Source organism: Panicum hallii, chromosome 2 (genome assembly GCF_002211085.1).
Source record: "Panicum hallii strain FIL2 chromosome 2, PHallii_v3.1, whole genome shotgun sequence".
Classification (NCBI taxonomy): domain Eukaryota; kingdom Viridiplantae; phylum Streptophyta; class Magnoliopsida; order Poales; family Poaceae; genus Panicum; species Panicum hallii.
The window spans coordinates 8,297,226-8,315,965 of NC_038043.1; the positions used below are offsets into that span (position 1 = coordinate 8,297,226).

Below are 18,740 nucleotides of genomic sequence, written 5' to 3' on the forward strand. Positions count from 1 at the left end.
GGACGGCCGGCACGGTCACAGTCAGGAGCTAGCACGTCTGGTGCTGCCAGAAAGAAAAGGTCACAGACAAGGTGGCCATCAGATGTGAAAAGTTGTGGCCGGCTCAATTCTGAGGCAGCACCCGAAGACCCGTCAATCTTGGTGAGATTAGCACGGGTTTGTGGCCTCACTGCCCGGCAAAGGGTGCCACTCACCTTGTAACATTTCGATGACTTGTCTTGGGACGACAAAAAGAGAATCTTCGAAAACAATATTCAACCCTATGTTGAATATCCGATAGAGTTGCACGATAAGGCTACGAAGCATGCTATGAAGATCATCTCTAAAGCCTGAAGGAGCTACAAGAACAAGTAAAGTGTTGTCACTTACTATTGTCATTTACTAACATTTTTTCATTATCTACTGTCACTTATGCAGATTTATTGTTTTGTCGTGCAGGCTTTTAAAGTGTTGGAAGAAGAAAGAGAACCCTTTTGACAAGTATGCGGACTTGACCAAAGAAGCCTGGGACGAGCTTGTTGAAAAGTGGAATACTCCCGAGTTCCAACAGTCAAGTGAGTATTTTCGGGGTCTCCGAGCGCGGAACGAGCTTGACCACCACCTTGGCTCAGCGGGATATGCTGGAAAGCAACGCAAGTGGGAGCAGGAGGATGAGATGCTGGCAGAGAGGGGCATTGAGAATCCCTATGAATCGTTTGAGGGACGGCTGGCACCATTTATGCGTGCTAGGTCAAAGCTCACGGAGGATGGCAATATCAGTTTCTACAGCACGAGCGCTGAGGAAGTTGCTCAAAGGGCTTTGATAGAGAGCAGCCAAGGTTCAAATGAAGGAGTGAGGGAGTTTGATGCGCTCACCAGGGCTTTGGGAACCCGTGAGCAACGGGGTCGTGTCCGTGGTGTTTCCAGTCAGTTGACCTGGAAGGAGGGGTTCCCTGAACACAAAGGCAGATACCGGAAGCGGACTCAAGACTCCTCATCAAAGGTTGACATAGATGAGATCAAAAAGCAGGTGAAGATGGAGATGTATGGAGAGCTAAAGACTGATATCGAGTCTCAGGTGACGGTGAAGATGTTTGGAAAGCTAAAGACCATCTTCGAGTCTCAGGGATTGTCATTCCCTGATTTGCTGGGGAGTACGATGAGTGAAGAGAGAAGGGACAGCTTCGCTTGTACTGCAGCGGGTGCTTCTCAGAGTAGAGGGACAGAGAGGGCAATTGTGCCTACATCAGTGGAGCCGGATACGATAGATGGCTTGGCTCGTCCGACCCGATGCAGTCTTCTCGTGCAGCTGGTCGGAGATTCATCTTTCATGGAGGTCGGGAACGGGCTTGTGTATCCCGGTATGTCCCAGCTTGAAGGTGTCCAGGTCAGTGCATTGGTCTTTGCCTCTCTTTTCTTTTCTCCTATTTCTTTTTGTTTTTTTTTCTTTTGGTATGTACAACTTGCTTGAGATTTAAAGGCTTTGTTGTTGTTGTTGTTGTTGCAGGTCAGGGCTGATTGTGCTGTGGTCAAGATTGACTACGTGCATGAGTTTGCTAAGAATATCAAGCTGGAGGTGCCACCAGATGACATGACCACCACTATGCGGGATGCAGTTGCGAGAAGGGTTCAGTGGCGGAGAGATGGTATTCATATTGATCCAGCAGATGCAGATTCAGTACCGACCAGTCAACCTCAGCCACAGAGTGCTGCAGTGCCACCGACGTTTTCTGAGCCATGCCCACAGCTGCCGGATACACGGGAAGCGTTACCGGATCCGCATCCTCCTGTCCCTACTCAGCCTCAGGTTACCCCCCCTCCACCTGTTCCGACAGAGCCAGCTACCGCTACCAAGAAGCCAAGCAAGGCTAATCCTGTGAGGAAGAAGCAGAGTAGGCCGATGGCGACGAAGTGGGAGATCTCAGAGGGTAAGAAAAAGGTGGAGCGGATAAAACAACCGGTCACAAGGGCTTACACTTCTGAGAATCCAAAGTACAGGGTTGGAAAGGCCTTGCTTAGTGTCTCTGAGCTTCGGGCAACAGGTCAATATTGTGTGGACCTGCACAACTACTACATGCAAAATGTCAATCAAGCCGAGGAAATCATGGTATCATTCGAAGAGCGGCACTTTCTGCAGCTTGAGGGCAAAGGCAACATCTTTATTGTTGACTGGAGCGATTTGTTCGACCTTTTCAACCTCGACGCTTTGGATCTTTCTCTCATTCGGTGCTTTGCATTGTAAGTCGATTAAGACTTGTTTCCATTTCAATGCATTTGATATACGTTCAACAATTTAAGTCGTTTCTATTTCAATTCATATGGATCGTGTAGGCACATGCAACAAGAGACAAGGCGTCGAACCGGAAAGAAGTGTGGGTACATTGACCCACAGCTGATGACGGTGACATTTATGAATTCAGATAGAGATAGCTTGGTCAGGTGCGCACATGCAACAATTAAACTTGTTTTCATTTCAACTTGTAACCACATGTAGTCACTTGTTTCCATTTAACACATGTAACCGCTTGTTTCCATTTCAACTTGGTTAGGTACATGGTGAAGTGCATGCGAGTACATGCTGACAAGGAGCACATTGTGGTGCCGTACAACCCAGGCAACCATTGGGTTACACTCATCATCAATGTCAGGAGCAAGCAAGTCTTCTACCTTGACTCGAGCATTCCATCAGATGAGTCGGGCGCGCCTCAGATACGTGATTATTCTCTAGTCATCTCAATCCTTGACGAGTAAGTTTGTTGTGTGCTTTAGTTTTTTATCATTTGCCCATTTCAGAAGCATTTGTAATATAACATCCGGATGTCTATGTTTAGGTCTCTTGACAGGCATCTTAGGGCCACAGAAGGATACAAAGAGCAACGTCAAGCTGCGTTTACACATCACACCGCGTGGATGGTAACTACTATAACTAAATCGCTTTACTATTACGATGTTTTCTTGGTTCTAAGTGTCGCAAAATGCTAATTTCTATCTATCTTTGACATGTAGTGCACACGGCAACCCTCGGGTAACTCATGTGGGTTCTATGTTGGCCACAACATGCTTCTAGTTGCAGAGAAACCGGATTTCACGGTAAGAATTATCACGTGTTCTAATTAAAAAATATCTGTCTTCATCTTATATTCTAACTGCTTGTAATTATATTTCGAAGGACGAAGATGATTATTTCAATCAAACGACGCTTGGTAACGTGAAGGATATCCGAGAGAGGCTAGCGGGGTTCCTCATGATGGAGGTGATCAACATAAAGGGGGAGTTCCATTCACGATAGCACGGCAGGCGACATTGAGCTAGATTGAGAGACTTGCTTTGCATGTACTCTATTGTTCTTATCGATCATTGTTGCTAATTGATTGTACATGTGTTATATAATACTATCTTTCCTTGTGTGTATCGCACTGTGTGAATTGTATGGATGCGTGCGATGATTGCGGTGAATTCTGTGAATTGAAATCTTTTGCAGGTATTTGATTGCAGCTGCCAAATCCTGGCTAGTTCCAGGATGCAGCTGGGGAAAAAAAAGACCCCTGTTGGAGGTAGACTAATGCAAGACGCGCCTCGCTTAGGCCGCGACTCTCAATAGGCTCCCAGGGGCGCCTGTGTGAAGCCAAGGCGAGACGTGCCGTAAGTGAGGCGCATCTCGCATCTGTGACTAATGCGAGACCCGCCTAACCTAGAGCGCGTCTCGCATTTGGCTCCCAGGGGCGCCTGTGTAAAGCCAAGGCGAGACGCGCCGTAAGTGAGGCGCGTCTCCCATCTTTGACTAATGCGAGACCCGCCTAAACAAGAGCGCGTCTCGCATTTGGCTCCCAGGGAAGCCTGTGTGAAGCCAAGGCGAGACGCGCCGTAATTGAGGCGCGTCTTGCATTTTGGTAATCTGAGACGCGTGTGAGGCTCGTCTCAGATTACTTTTTAATCTGCGACGCGGTAATGCGGGACGCGACCCCTGCGCGTCTAGCATTTTGCCTAGCGCGCGTCTCAGATTAGGGCTTCTGGCGTAGTGACGTTTCACAGGTGTACATGCATCTGTGTTTCTATATGCACACAAAACCTCAAATTCAAATTCGATTGTTTTGAAAAGATGAAAAAAATGTTTGTCATGTACTGCAATTATTGCATCCAAAATTTGTCCTTCTTTTTGCATCTTTTTAGTGGCATCAAATTTGGACTTCATGTGTGTACATAGAATATGGACGCACCTACACTTGTGCGACGTCTCAATCTTTTTTGAAAACCGTTTGTACGTTTCGGACGAATTTTCACCGTGTTCCACTATTTGTGCTATTTTCATGGGGCCATCTCTGGTGAAAATGGCCAAAGGAGATATCAGACCTTACATGCTGCTGACCTTCTGGTTGGAGTTTTGGTAGTACTTGCCCGGTGCGCAGAGCACTTCCTTGCCGCCGCCGCCACCCCGGAGCACATGCTCTAGCGCTGATGCGTTCCGAATGGCTCTTGCCGTGCCGTCCTAGTCTTTTGGATCCGCAGCACCGGGAGGGAGCGTCGTCGATCGTACGTGAATGGACGCGCTTGTCCGTCCCTGCGGCGGAAGCTAGAAACTCCGGGCGTCGCAACTTGCGTCGTAGCTGCTGGTCGTACTACGGCACCGTGCACCAAGGAGGCAGGGGCATGGCCTGTGGCTCTGGTTGGGTGCCGCGCATGAATTATCCGTGTTGCGTTTTCAAAGGTTAAACTTTAGATCCGTCATATAAAAAAAATATCATTTAGAAGTATTAAATAAAATTTACTTAAAAAACTTTTTCACATATGAGTGCTAATTCGCGAGACGAATTTAATGAGTCTAATTAATCCATAATTTGTAACTGTGATGCTACAGTAACCATCCGCTAATTATGGATTTATATATGTTATTAGATTCGTCTCGTCAAGTAGCCCACAAGTTCTGCAATTAGTTTTATAATTAGATTTCATTTAATACTTGATTCTCTTTGAAGTTTAGCTCTAAGAAACCAAACACTTCCTAACAAGAATGAAAAAAGATTCTCGATCCTTATCTGGATCCAATGTGGAGGCAAGGTATATTCATCATCTCATGACTCGTTTAGGAATAACCAATTCGTAGGTTGGTCGGAGTATTTCAGGAGGAACTGTTTACTTGTAAACCTTTTTGCCTATGGCTCTGGTTTACACGCGCGCACTTTTCGCATAAATATGGTTACGTTTCTTTTGCCATCAGTATATTCCTTTTCTGTCCGTTAACAACGGTGATTAAAAGTGTTGATACGTTGATATACGATCAATACATCCTGAGTTAATTGGATGGTTACCAATTTTAATCAGTGGAGCATCATTATATATAACTGAAACGGTTAGCACAATGATGCCATCTCCTCTATAGAAGGCTATGGAAAGTCTCCAAATCAAATCCTCTCTTTGCTTTCTCCTTTTCCTGTGTTGTGTCACTGAGCTGTCGGATTCTTTTCCTCGGCGTGTGAGGTGGAGGATTAGCAGTATCCCGAACCATGGGTGTTGTGAAGCCTGCACGAGAGGCAGGGAGGCACAAGTATCTGGGCAGCACAATTGCGCCACCACTTGAATCTATCGACTACATTCTGCGTGCCTCATCTTCATTTTCTTCATTTCGCGCTGCACCGAGTAACTTTGATACTGAATCTACATGAGAAGAGCGATAATATTAAATAGATAGTAAGATAATGCAACTGTCAGTTACACTATACCTAGGGTATTTACATTCTTACTAGCTATATCTATGCACCAGTACTATAAGCTTTATGAAAATGTCAAGAGACTAGTTTGATACTGTTTGAACTGGTGGGTATTATTTCTGCTGTAGTTTACAGCAATGATGGTGATGCTTTGGTCTGGCAGTATGACAACAAAGGCACATTTGTATGTTGTGGTTAATTTTAGGGGTGTGGTACCAGTTTACGTTCCTTCGGTTTGGAAAATAAAAATGCCTCCAAAAGTGCATGTGTTTCTTTGGCTCTTGTCGAATAACAAACTCATGACAGTAGATAATCTAGGTAGAAGAGGTGTGTCAAAACCACCAGAATGTTTGCTTCTGCCTAGAGCATGAATCGATCCACCACCAGTTTTTTGATTGCGTGATAGCTAAATTTGTCTGGCACACTTTCTTTTGCTTTTCAGGAGTGAAAATTGATTCGTATATTGATCTGGCCAGCAAATGGCCTTGTGAGAAAAATCATGCTCCGACTCCGACTAACAGTATATCTGCAGGAATACTGTGGGGCCTGTGGCTGATTAGAAATGACTTTGTGTTCAATCACCAGGTCTGGAGAGATGTGAAGGTAATGCTGAGGAGAATCTGGCTTTGCATATGGTGGACTGGAAACCTATCTTTAAAGAGAATCTGGAGCAAAGTATGGCACAATGGCGTATTTTCTTGAAGGCGCGCGGCCCTCGAAACTCCGCTGGCGATCACATCCTCGTGAAGAAGAAACTCAAGAAGGGTGAATGGAAGGGTGGCGTCCACTGGGCGTTCTGAGCGCGCACGCTCTTCTCCTGCAGCCTCGTCGAGTTTGCTCTGTGCTGTTATCCTCTGGATGTCCGGTTTTGCAAGCCGTGTGTTGGCTGTTATGTCACTGGAGGTGACCGTACCCCTCCCTGAACCAAATTCTGTGCTGAAACTTAGCCACGGCTAAGCCAAAACTCGATGCTTCGTTTTCCAGTGGAAATGGGGCATGGCTGTTAAGCCTGTCTATCTAAAAAATAAATAAACAAAGTTTGATACTGACAAAGTCACCATCCCTATACCACCACAAAACAGTTAATTACAGTATTGTACTTCTAGATGGATATGTTTTTTAGGGAAAAAAACACTAACCAGCTGACGCTTAATCCTGGTCCTCGAACCGTCGAACGTATCCACGTAACAATATCTGCTCATGCTATGCCCATGCTGGGAACGCGACGTGCCTGCGCGGTTGATCACCACCTGCTGTGGGTGCGGCGCATTGCGTCCGAGCTCCGGATCCGACATAGAATTTTTATTTTAGAAAAAAAATGTACATCGCGAAATACCCCTATAACTCTATTTATATATATAAACGAAGGTAGGGTCGATAAATAGTTTTATATTGTGACAACTTCGAAATAAATTATCCCCATAAAAAAAATAAATTATCAGTTTCTAGGTCAGATTGATAAATATGTAAGCTCTACTTCAGTCCTACAGAAATATACCGGCCAATACAAATATGATAATATGGATTCTTTTTTATGGTATTTACCGAGTTACTTCGTATCTAAACCGCATGACTACTTCGAGAGGTCCAATTCAAGTAGTTCCCGTCTTTTGCATCGTCTGATGATAGTCTTACTATCCGATAAGAAGGAAAGTTAATGTGTGCAAGTTTGTTACTAAACCTTAGAAAGTTTTGACTGCAAAATTACGCACGTTTGTGAAACAATCAGGTCGTAATGGATTGCATATGTGCAATATTTTATTTTATTTTTCTGCGAGTATTCTTTTATCTTATTCCTCCGTTAGTATATAGATTGTTGTTTTCTTTTTTCTTCAAAGACAGATTTTTACCATCATTTAATTTCTCTCAAAAGATATCATTTACAGCTACAAAACATTGTTTAGAATCACTTTGAAATGTGTTTTCAATTGTAAAGAATTTACACACTCAACTCCGCTTATAGTTTAACTAACTGTTGTTAAAAAAAATTATAAGGTTTGACTTTTTTACAAACAAAGTATGCCTTGATTTTGAACAGAGGAAATATTTATGATAAAAAATCAGTGTTTTTTTCAAACAAAGTATGTCTTGCCTTGATTTCAAATAGAGGTAATAATCTGGATTAGAGAACTTCTTAGAGTGGTGGTTGGGCACGAGGATATAATAAGTTCAAACACTGTTATTGAAATTATCGTGTTTACGATTTGCATGTGTAGCGGTGTGTACGCGACGTGACCTTGTGAAAATGGAAACAAGTATTTTTTTTGTTTTTTGTTTTTTGCTGCGAGTATGACCAGCATGTTTCCCATTCTCCAAAGGTGGTGCACATAACTGGGCAAAAATAAAAGAAAGAAGAAAATCCCTGATACTTGTAGGTGTGCAGCGGGCTGTGGGATGCATCATACTCCTACTTGTCCCAACCACTCCGAACTTCATGCAGGTTAACTTTAAGATTCGTTCCTTTCACAAAAAAAAAACGTTAAGATTCGTGCACGAACAGTGAACTGATATTCATGAAGTGCACCGGGAATCGTTGGTCGGTCGAGCTCCCTCCGGAGTAGGACGACCGGTTTCCACGCTTGGAAGCCTCGCCCTTCTCGCAAGCAGTGATGGAGGACGCCGAAAATTTTAGGTGTGGCGGGGCTGCGGCCGGCGGCCGGCGGCGCGCGGGGCTGCGGGCGGCGGGCGGGCGGGGGCGGGGGCGCGGGGCTGCGGGCGGCGGGCGGGCAGGGGCGGGGCTGCGGCCTGCGGGCGGCGGGCGAGCGACGTGCGGGGGCGGCGGCGTGCGGACTCGGGAGTAGAGCTGCAGAGTAGGAACTGGGGATAGAGTTAGATTTTTTTTAGTTGGGCTGGGCCGGACCGAGGTATGGCGAGCGCCACATCTCGCCACACCGGGCCCTCCGCCGCTGCTCACAAGGGCACACCACCAGCTATAGCCGACTTACTGCCGGTGCAGCATCATCAAGATTCACACACACGCAGCCTGGCAGCCTGCAGCGTCGCGCGCTGCCCTGCACTGCGCGCACGCCTGAACGAAATGATCGCCGGCCGGCCGGCTACTCGCCGGTGAACCTTGATGATGCCGCACCCGCAGAAGTCGGCTTCAATTCTTCGACGACAGTCGTTCGAGGCGACGGGCGGGCGCCCGGGGACCTCACGACACGAGCTAGACCGCTCGGGAGGAGCATGCAGCAGCTAGGCCAGCGCCATGTGTGCATATATAGGCGCGCGCGTGGCGGCGGTGGACGGAGCCGCGCACGTCGATCCGGGCGCGCGCGCGCGTGCACGACCATGCCACGACGGTGCGGCGGACCGGGACGGGCCTCGGAGCGGCCGCGGCGCGCACGTGGGCCGCGCGTGCGCGCCATGCAGCCGACCGGGCGGGCGGGCGGGGGCGTGGCGCGCCCAGCCTATCTGCGGCGGCGGCGGCGGCGGGCGCCGGCGCTGGAAGCAAGCGAGAGCGCGCGCGCCACCGGGCCTCGGTTGGTTGGGCCTGGCATGGGTGGCCGGGTTCGGGTCGCGGAGCCAGAAGGGATGGATGTGCTCTGTAGTCTGAACAGGTGGGAACGCAGACCTCCTCCTCAGCCCCCCTACTACTTGGCTGACGAACTTGCCAAAGGCTGCTACGGAGTACTATTTTTTTATAAAAAAATGGGAGTTCATAGTTATATTATTCATCAGAGGAAAAGTACTACGGATATGGGATGGAGGAGCTGATCCCGGCCCATCCAATCCAAATGATTCTAGTTCCAAATGCACCGAACAGTGTGTAGTAGGTAGGTGTGAGCACGCCTGGCCTGGCAGGAGTACAAGCAGCCGTGGAGGAGAGACCAGTGGCGGCCTGGCTGGCTGTGTGGATGGATGGAGAGATGGCCGCTCTGTGTGTAGCAGAGGCAGGATGGATGGATCATGGACTGATGAAGACGCTGCACCAGGACCGGGCGGCTCGTGCCGTTGAGCATGCTGGACCGTCCTCGCGGAAGGAGGGCTAATCCTGGAAGAAGCATCCCGTGGTTTGGTACCATGGATTCAGCCATAGGTCAGCAACAGTACTTCGAATTTGATTTTTTCCAAGAACTTTGCCCGGACAAGCATTTCATTAAGAAGAAGCAGGAGTTTACAATACACGCGACCTCAAACCTAAATAAGTTTTACCAAGATTACAAAACAACAAAGCTGAAAAAACGACCTACAACTAGTGAAAGAGAAAAACTAGCCATCCAAAAAAAAGAAAAAAAAGCTAGTCTACCATGCTGGCTGAGATCCAGCACCGCGCTCCTCGATAATGCGGCTGATCCTCCTGTTTATAGTTAAGGGGGTCTCTTTTACAGAGGAACTAAAGGTAGAGAAACATAGCGATAGAGAGTTCCTTACCCCATCGATCGGGGTCACCAACTCTGTCAGTCGGAGTCCTCAGACGGCCACCGCCCAAATCCTGTGTCGCGGAGTGGGCGTCTTGTTCTGGCCCTGTGCATCGTGCTTCGCGAGTTGGAGGGGCGTGCGCTGATAAGCACGGTATGACAGTTACGCTCCATCCTCAACGTTACGCCCTATCATTCCGCCATGATGGAGGCGTGCCCGCCACGTCGTGATGACGTCGTTGTGTTCCGTCCTCTCACAAGGACGGTAAGGTGAAACAACGCTTCCCTCTTATGGTAGCGAGGCGGCACTATAACCCCATGAGGGAAGTGGTTAGCCTGTGCGGTAAGTTGATTCCGGCGTGCATCCTTATCCGCCGCACCTGCTCACAGGGTCTGGCTGGCCTCGGCCAGGATAGTGTCACGTGTAAGGCGGAGCCTGGTCGGGGATCTCAGTCAGAGCTATGGTACGGATACAGTCCCCGATCGTCTCCTTGGTTGGGAATGCAAGCCATGCTTTTGCCGATCAGCCTGCCGGTCGGGATCATGGCCAGGGCGGCTTGGACGAAGTCGTGGCCCATGAAGATGGGCGTTCGTTCCAGATGCTAGTCGGAATGCCAACAGGAGGCGGGTCCACTAGGACCCCGTGTCCCTGGATCCGTCAGAGTGCAATTCTAGAGATTGGATTTTAACTATCTATCTAACTAAGTGGTCAAATTTGATTTGCATGCCAAAACTAACCGCATGAGGCAAATAAATAAGGATATGAGAGTTTTTTCACGCCACCACTAATCTATTTGAAAAAATTTAGAATTGCATTTTTTATAGAATGGAGGAAGCGGATGTCCGCTCTTCTTCTGCACCATGCCACCTAGAGGTGCGGATGATAGCTGCCGTGACTTTGCAGGAAACTTATTAAGTTCTTACTAGTGAATACTAGAATAATGTTTAGCCATATCGTAGCTGTGTATGGATCCAATCACTGACTGAATCAAGGTTGGCGTGCCAGCATGGTTTTAGGGTGTTTTGGCCTTGGTAGTTTTAAGCTTAGATCAACATTTATGGTAACTGAACTCGTAAGCTTTGGAACGGTCTCGCTGTGTGATAAGCATAGGGTGGCCCAGGTGCACGGTGTTGGGCTCAAAGTCAGCAACTGGGAAAATGGCTTCGATTGGTCCTCGCATGCCTGGTGTGTCTGTACAGCGGAGAGCTAAAGAGGACAGACGATTTGGCCCAGTTTGGAGCTTGTCCTGACTGACCGACCGAACAACTTATGCCACATGTTACTGATTATCAAATGGCACTTTTCCTTCAAAAAAAAAAAGATTATCAAATGGCACTTGATGGACACCTGAAGTTTAATAGTGCTCGCTGCAAGCGAACGGAGCACTCATTGATTGCGAGGACAAACTAAAAGAGGTGGGGCGATAACGACAGTAAACATACTATTGGCTAATATTTGGCTTCTACATTTTTACTATAGCTAAATCTCTTAATACTACTTATCCGGAGGGCCTTGGAGAAGCACGGGTCGATGAACTGTTCACTGTATTTTAATTCAGTGCAACCCTTTATGGCCGTCCTATCATGCTAGCTGCTCGGTTTGCTTGGTATGGCATCATTTTTGTTCCTTTTTTTTAACCACTGTAAATATTCTCAAAGTTAGAATTTGAATATAATTTCAATGACTTCGGCTTAAATTCTTAATGTTTGTTTCGTTCCATATATATGCAATTTCATACGGGTGAGTCCGTGTCCGTTCATATAGAGTTGGGTGTGCGTGCGTGTATACAAGTGTCCATGTGTGTTTTGCATTGAGAAAAGTACATGTGCAAGGTGAGCACATCTATATGGTTACTCGTCGTGCAACATCACTTCCTTTTTTCCTTTTCCAACCAATGGAACTCTCAGGTGCCATTATAAATTGCTGGAAGATACCTCTTGATTCTCGCTAAAGGTCGCATCTGCTATTTGATCTTTTCCAGGTCACACGATGATCGTACGATGTTGACTACGTGGATCATCCTGTGCATCATTGAGGAGTAAAGCAGCCAGCTGTTGGAAGGGCACCACTTAGTTACGTTGGAACCGCAGCCCTGCAGCAGCAGCAGCATTGACCCCAAGCTAAGCGCGGCTATAAAAGGCTCATTAGCGGGCAATTAGGAGATCACACGCACAAACATCACCAATTCATCAAGTTTCTCAGATCCGACGACAGATCCACCGTGACGGCAGCAGCTGCCATGGCGCGTCGTGTCAAGGCACCAGCGCCGCCCATGGCGGTCGCCGCCACGGCCCTGCTGCTGCTGCTGACTGTGCGCGCCCAGGCCGGCGGCGACGAGGCGGCTGCCTGCTCGAGCATCCCCGTGTTCATGGCGTGCATGGGCCCGGAGGGGCTGCGGGCGCCGACGACGTCGGCCGACCCCGACGAGCACAAGGCTCTGAGCGCCGAGTGCTGCAACGCCTTCGCCGGCGGCGAGCGCTAGTGCCTGTGCCGCCTCCGGGACGAGCTCCGCCGCCGCGGGGTCGACCCCGAACGGTTCCTCTGCACCGCCGACACCGGCTGCCATGACGCCTGAGCGACCAGCCCGCTCACTTCAGTTCCGGCTCAATTCGGATTTAATCCTCGCGTCCGTTGTCGCTGTCGCTCGGTTTTATTTCCCGCTCAACTTCTGCGTTCCAACTTCCAAGTCACGGTTTCGTTTTTCCAACTTATTTTTCATGTCCGCAAGGCAATAAATAAATAATACTCGTAGTATTCCAATGTTTTGAGGCATCCATCGGTCGAATTTTATGGCATTGACACGTGTCTTGACTCTGAGGTCCGTGTGTCTTCCTGGGGGTGGGAGCCTGATTCCCTATCATGCCATTGGAGCACTCACTCTGATCCAATGTACTGTACCCATCGCATACGTGCACGTACGTATACCGGCCGCGTTGCTGCCCAAGCATTCAGCTCTGTTACTATCAGCTCCTGCTCGTGCATAGCAGCATTGTCTACCGATGGGCGATGGCTCGGTGAGTCTGGCCTGGCCTCCTTTGCAGCAAAGCCTGCCTGCTCTATCGAAGCTGCCAGGGCCCTTCCTTGTGAGATTCAACGCACAATGTGGTCAGATCTGTTGGATCTTTTCGATGGATGGAAGGCACTGCCAAACTACAGAGCGTACATCAGATCTGAATCCACGCCAGGTGTAATAAAAATGGGTTACTGCAGCTGCCTGGGCGTGCTTCTGCATCGTCAAGCCGATAGCCGGATCCAGGCATGTTGTCTGGTTATTTTCTAGCTCGAATACCATTTCCTTCATGCCATAATTACTCTAGGCTGTGTTTTATTAAATTCACTGTGAAATGTGTTAGTGTATTTTTTTAATATAGGATTAAACCAGCCTTCTATATCCATATCGTGGATATATACGGCCAAACGTTACAAGATTTCTTATACTCTAAACCTCATTTTAAACCTCAAATGAGGAATTTCACGAAAACAAGAAAGACTACAAAACAAAGAAAGAAACCTAGAAGACTAAGTTTCAATCTTCTTTTTCGTTCCATTTCAACCTTGTAATATCTTCACGCAGCACTAATCAATCCATCTCTCGTCTGCTTAGAAACTTGATGTTTGGATTGTCTGTTTCTTGCCAAATCTTTTCACGTAAATCTCCGTCTAGCATATGGGCGTGAGGTGATGTCGACATCGCCTTCAGGAAGGGAGTGACACCACGAGGTGTCACCAATGTTAGTGCCAGCGTAATGCCAGAAAGGATTACCTCAAACGGTTTCCTACGGCACACTGATGATAACACGGACCTCTAGATAGCGCATCGGCAAAGCCTCTAGCAAGAAAAACGACGCAAGAAGCGTCATCATTGCCGGCCGACGTGAGGTCGGAGTGAAATTTCTCCCTGCGCGCTGCGCGCCCCGGAGTACCCTAAAGCCAACTCCGCACACATGCGTCCACTAGGAGCATCAACTGGCGGTCCACCTCCGAGGGCCGAGCCTTCACCAGCGATAGTTGCCGCTGTCACCCCCATTATGCCATCATGCTGGCTCCTCGGGCGAGGCCGTACTTGGCCTCACTGGCCCTGGATTTGGCGCCAATCTCCGCCCCGAGCGCCTGCAGGCATGCCGCCGCCTAGCGATTGCGCGGCCGCCCGCTGGGAGGGGAGCGGCGGTAGGGTAGTGCGATGATGGTGCGCAGATCTGCCTAGGCCGCACGGGGGCCCCGACCTGGGCTCTGCTAGATTCGGAAAGCACGCCAACGGCGGCAGCCGGCCATCCTAGATAAACGCAAGAACACATGGGGGAAGGGGGATTCGGGGAAGATGTGCCCGCCGCCACCTTCATTGCGGCCATGTGGGCTTCCAGCGGCAGCGCGGCAAGGGGAGGAGGGAGCGGGGACGAGAGGGATGGGAGGCGGCGTCGCCCGAGTCGCCCCTGGGCGAAGCGGGGCAAACGAAAGACCTTGGCAAATGAAAAACTGTTTGAAGGTACCATATCTCAATGTATTTATATGGTATTGTACTAGATATTATTTTTTTGTTTTTTCTAGAAAAAAGGGTTTTCCTGTTTTATTCACTACTACAAAAAGAATTTTTAGGGGTGGGTAAAAATATATTTTTAGGGGCGTATACGGTACCTGCCCCGCTAAAAATCGATTTCTAGGGCCGGTCATGGCATGACCCGCCCTTACAAATCAATTTCCAGAAAAAATAAAAAAATTGAAAATAGCAAAATAAAAAAACACTACTACAAAAAAAATTTAGGGGTGGGTAAAAATGTATTTTTAGGGGGTGGGTAAAAACGTATTTTTAGGGGCGTATACGGTACCCGCCCTGCTAAAAATCGATTCTTAGGGCAGGTCATGGCATGACCCACCCCTACAAATAAATTTCTAAAAAATTTAAAAAAAATCAAAAATAGCAAAATAGAAAAAAAAAATATTGCAGCCAACCAGCCACCACAGGCCCCTGTACTATATAATTTTTTATGAAATATGCACACTTGCATCACCCAGGGTTCAAACCGCATACCTCAAGTCTCGTGCATACCTTTCTCTCCACCACACTACACAGTCACTTATGACTCTATAGGGTTTGCTATTGTTTTATATTAACTCTAAAATTAATTTGTAGGGGCAGGTGACGGGATCATAGGCAACAGATACCCAAAAGTACGGCCCTTAAGGGCCTAAGTAAGGGTTAGCTAGACGATGTAAGGCGGCTCGGCCCGTTAAGGCATTGAATGCGGCCGAAGCAGGCCCAGCAGCACAAAGCAACGCCCAAGCTCGGGAGCAGCCGGGCACGGGCCACGTGGAGCCCTCCCGACTCCTCGCGCCGAAAGGGATATGCGCACGTCTTATCATATCTTGGGGAGTTAATGCCCTGCCGCGTCTTCCGTAGGAAGCCATACGCTCGGGCTCCCTGCCGACTGGAGTGCCGCCTACGAACCAGAGGACTAGCGAGAGACACCGGGTCTGACGGATCATCATGACGTCGCGACCGGCGGACGCGCTGGTCGCACCACCACTCCATCAGCACAATGCGAGGGATCGTGCCCGGGTCCCCTCCACGGCTAGGCGTAGGGAAGGTAGGCCCGCTGAGCTAGCAGGCCCTACTACGGACCCGGTGGCCGCCGAACCCAGGCACCCGACCTCCCGACCAGCGAGGAGGAGGAGGGAGCCAGCCAACTTAGCGAGAGGCCCGCCTCCGGCGCATCGGGGGAAGGGCACGAGGAGAGCATCGCCATCTCCTGACAGGGGATGGAGGATGTGACCAAGGACGTGTCAGGCGGCGCCACGGACCGGACGAACGGGACTTAGACTTTGGCAGGCGTAGGAGAACGAACGGAGGCGGCCTCGGTAGGATATGTGTAGGGCAGCCGACCCCGGAGGAAAGAGAAACCCCTCTCTCACGCAATGTTGCACAGCCCGCCACGTATATAACATGGAGCTAGGCCTTCTCTGGAAAGCATCACGCGATCTCTCACGCAATGTTGCACAGCCCGCCATGTATATAAGGCGGAGCTAGGCCTTCTCTAGAAAGCATCACGCGATCGCGTGATCATACAACACATACACCGCTCGTAAGCGCCCCGTTGTAAGCATCCAGCATTCGAACGTGAGGAACATGAAGTGAGCCACCCCATACTGGACGTAGGGCTTTTGCGCGAACTAGTCTAAATTCTTACCTTCGATTGTTAGCCATCGAACCACCGAGAAGCGTGGCGCAAATTACTAGCCGGTGATCGAAACACCGACAACGGGTGATGACATCACCCGCCCCTAAAAATATTTTCTATTTTATTCTGAAAATTTATTTAAATCTTTACACATAGCAAAACAAATAAAAAAATAAAACTTCTACACTATGGTTATAGTGAACTGTAGATAAAAAAATATACCAAGTATATTTTAGTGTATATAAAGGTTGAGATTGTGGAAACCTCAAAGTATGACTTGAGTTGTATGAGATACTATATAGTCATAACTATCAAACAAATTATAATAATTTTTTGGGCTATTAGATGACCTTAAATGAAAAAGTTATCATGTATCGTCAATCTCTACAATTTTAATATAAAATTTGACTTCATCCAAGATCATATGAAAAAGTTATTATTTTTTTACGTGGAACTATTTGCAGGAGCGGATAATGCTATCACCCGTCCCTAGAAATGGTAGTCGTTTTTAGGGATGGATGGCGCCATCATCTGCCCTAAAAATTCATTTCCAAGAGCGGGTGGATTGCTACAATAGTCCCCGCTCCGTTTGTAAGAGCGGATTATCTTTTGGACCGTCCCTGTAATAAAACATAGCGTCCCTACAAATCTTAAAAGTTATTCTAGAGGGATAAAACGATTCAATACATGAGACTAGGCGGAGACAAATGTTAACTTTAACGCGCAACATAAAGGAAATGATTGTTGTGGCCCAAGGCTGTGCGGTGCACACCCTTACCGCGGACATGCTTACATTCGCCTCAGCAGGACAGCAGGAGCAGAAAGAGCACCGGCCTCTGCAGAAACCTGCTTCCCCGGACCCTGCTTCTAGTTTTATGTTTTGCAAGAAAATACCAAGAAAGACAAAGACACAGCGAAAATGAGCCACGAACATTGCGTGATTGCGTCCAGCCACAGTCCGGTCGCAGAAATCTGCAACCGACACAGTTCGGCTAAAATCATGAAGTTTCGAATCTGCCGAGTTTCGCTTGGCTTACAATCTCCACGTGGATCGTCGATGCTAGCGTTCCCCACCCAACCCCGCAGGTAAACCCGCACGATCATCCTCATTCTTAAACAAGGCAGAGAGAGAGCATGGCCACACCACCATGGCGTTGCTCACATCATCCACAAATAATGGAGGCCGGCCGGCAAGGCAAGGCAACAAACGAATCGTCTCCCAGCATCACGCCATGACAATGACCTGCAGGACCAACCAATGCCCGGACCGTCCGGCCAGTCCGTGTCCCTCCCCTCCTGCCCTCGCCAGCTCGCCTTGCACTCTTCTCCATCACAATTCACAACGCCATCACCCAGAAAAACACAAGATCACAGTATCACACAAGCCAAAAGCGTGCACAAGCTAGCACCCTTCACCAATCACCATGGCATCCTCAACCCAGCCACCACCGCTCCTCCTTCCTGCCATCTCGCTGCTCTCCCTGCTGCTGACGCTCGCCTCCCCGCGCGGCGCCGCGGCGGCGCCCAACACGGCGGCGCTGTCGGTGCTGTGCAACGGCGCGTCGTTCGGCGCCGGGGACCCCTTCACGGCGAGCCTGGCGTACGTGCTGGCGGAGCTGGTGTCCGCGACGCCGGCCCGGCCCGGGCGCGACTTCTACAACATCTCCCCGTACCCGGCAGCCTTCGCGTACGGGTACGCCGCGTGCCGCCAGGCCGCGGCGCTGCCGTCGGCCGACGACTGCGCGGCCTGCCTCCGCTCCGCCGTGTCCCAGATGGAGGCCTCCTGCGGCCGCAGCGTCGGCGCCAGGGCCGTGCTCGTCGACTGCAGCGTGCGCTACGAGCAGTACGCCTTCGCGGACTAGTTGATAACAAAATGATCCCATGCCGATTTCTTCTTAGTTTCGATTCGTGTCCCAAAATCCACTTGTCCAACACTTCCCGTTGCGATTAGCAATTTAATTAGCTTGGCACTTGGTCTGTCGTCCTGTGTGGTTTTTGACTTATGTTCGTTAATTTGTTGTCTAGCTTGCTCATGGATGATTTGTTTGCCAAAATCATAAAAACTGAACTAACTGGCCAATCTAATGCTTAACTTCTCAAGCAAGTTCTGAAAGGAAAAAAAAATCCAATTGCCCGGACTAGCTGGTAAACACGTTTGGCACATCTGACCTCGGCCTGATGTAGCTTGATCAAGATGTTGCACAATTGCATAGGGTAGCCATTAAACATATGCCTCGCGCGCCGAGCTGCACTGGGATGCTAGAACCATTCCGAAGAGGTAGTCACATGACTTGTGAGCACCTCATGTTTAAGCACCAGGTGGAGCGACCTGCGAACCGAATTATTAGGCTTCGTCTTGCTGGCGGTATAGTGAACCGATGTAGATGTTGTAGTATAAAGTATTTTGGCCGCCTTTCTCATCAGTTGAGGCCTTTGGGCAACTAGTATGCACCTTAATATAGTATTAGGGGCAGAGGTCTCGAATTTGAATTCTGGCTATGGCAATTTGAGAAATGAATTG

At 48.9% G+C, this 18,740-nt stretch overlaps 2 protein-coding genes across 2 annotated transcripts; both read left to right on the forward strand.

Moving 5' to 3' along the window:
- The first annotated feature begins 12,212 nt into the window (after positions 1-12,212).
- On the forward strand, positions 12,213-12,822 carry LOC112883554. Its single transcript, XM_025948864.1, has one exon. It carries the CDS (start codon positions 12,286-12,288, stop codon positions 12,526-12,528), a length of 243 nt encoding a protein of 80 aa, XP_025804649.1. The 5' UTR covers positions 12,213-12,285; the 3' UTR covers positions 12,529-12,822.
- A 4,725-nt stretch (positions 12,823-17,547) lies between these two features.
- Positions 17,548-18,189, forward strand: LOC112883045 (antifungal protein ginkbilobin-2-like). Its single transcript, XM_025948263.1, has one exon. It carries the CDS (start codon positions 17,644-17,646, stop codon positions 18,079-18,081), a length of 438 nt encoding a protein of 145 aa, XP_025804048.1. The 5' UTR covers positions 17,548-17,643; the 3' UTR covers positions 18,082-18,189.
- The last annotated feature ends 551 nt before the right edge of the window (positions 18,190-18,740 follow it).

Excerpts from the sequence above, each read along its gene's own strand:
- LOC112883554 (XM_025948864.1), top strand. The coding sequence starts at position 12,286 with ATGGCGCGTCGTGTCAAGGCACCAGCGCCGCCCATGGCGGTCGCCGCC.
- LOC112883045 (XM_025948263.1), top strand. The coding sequence starts at position 17,644 with ATGGCATCCTCAACCCAGCCACCACCGCTCCTCCTTCCTGCCATCTCG.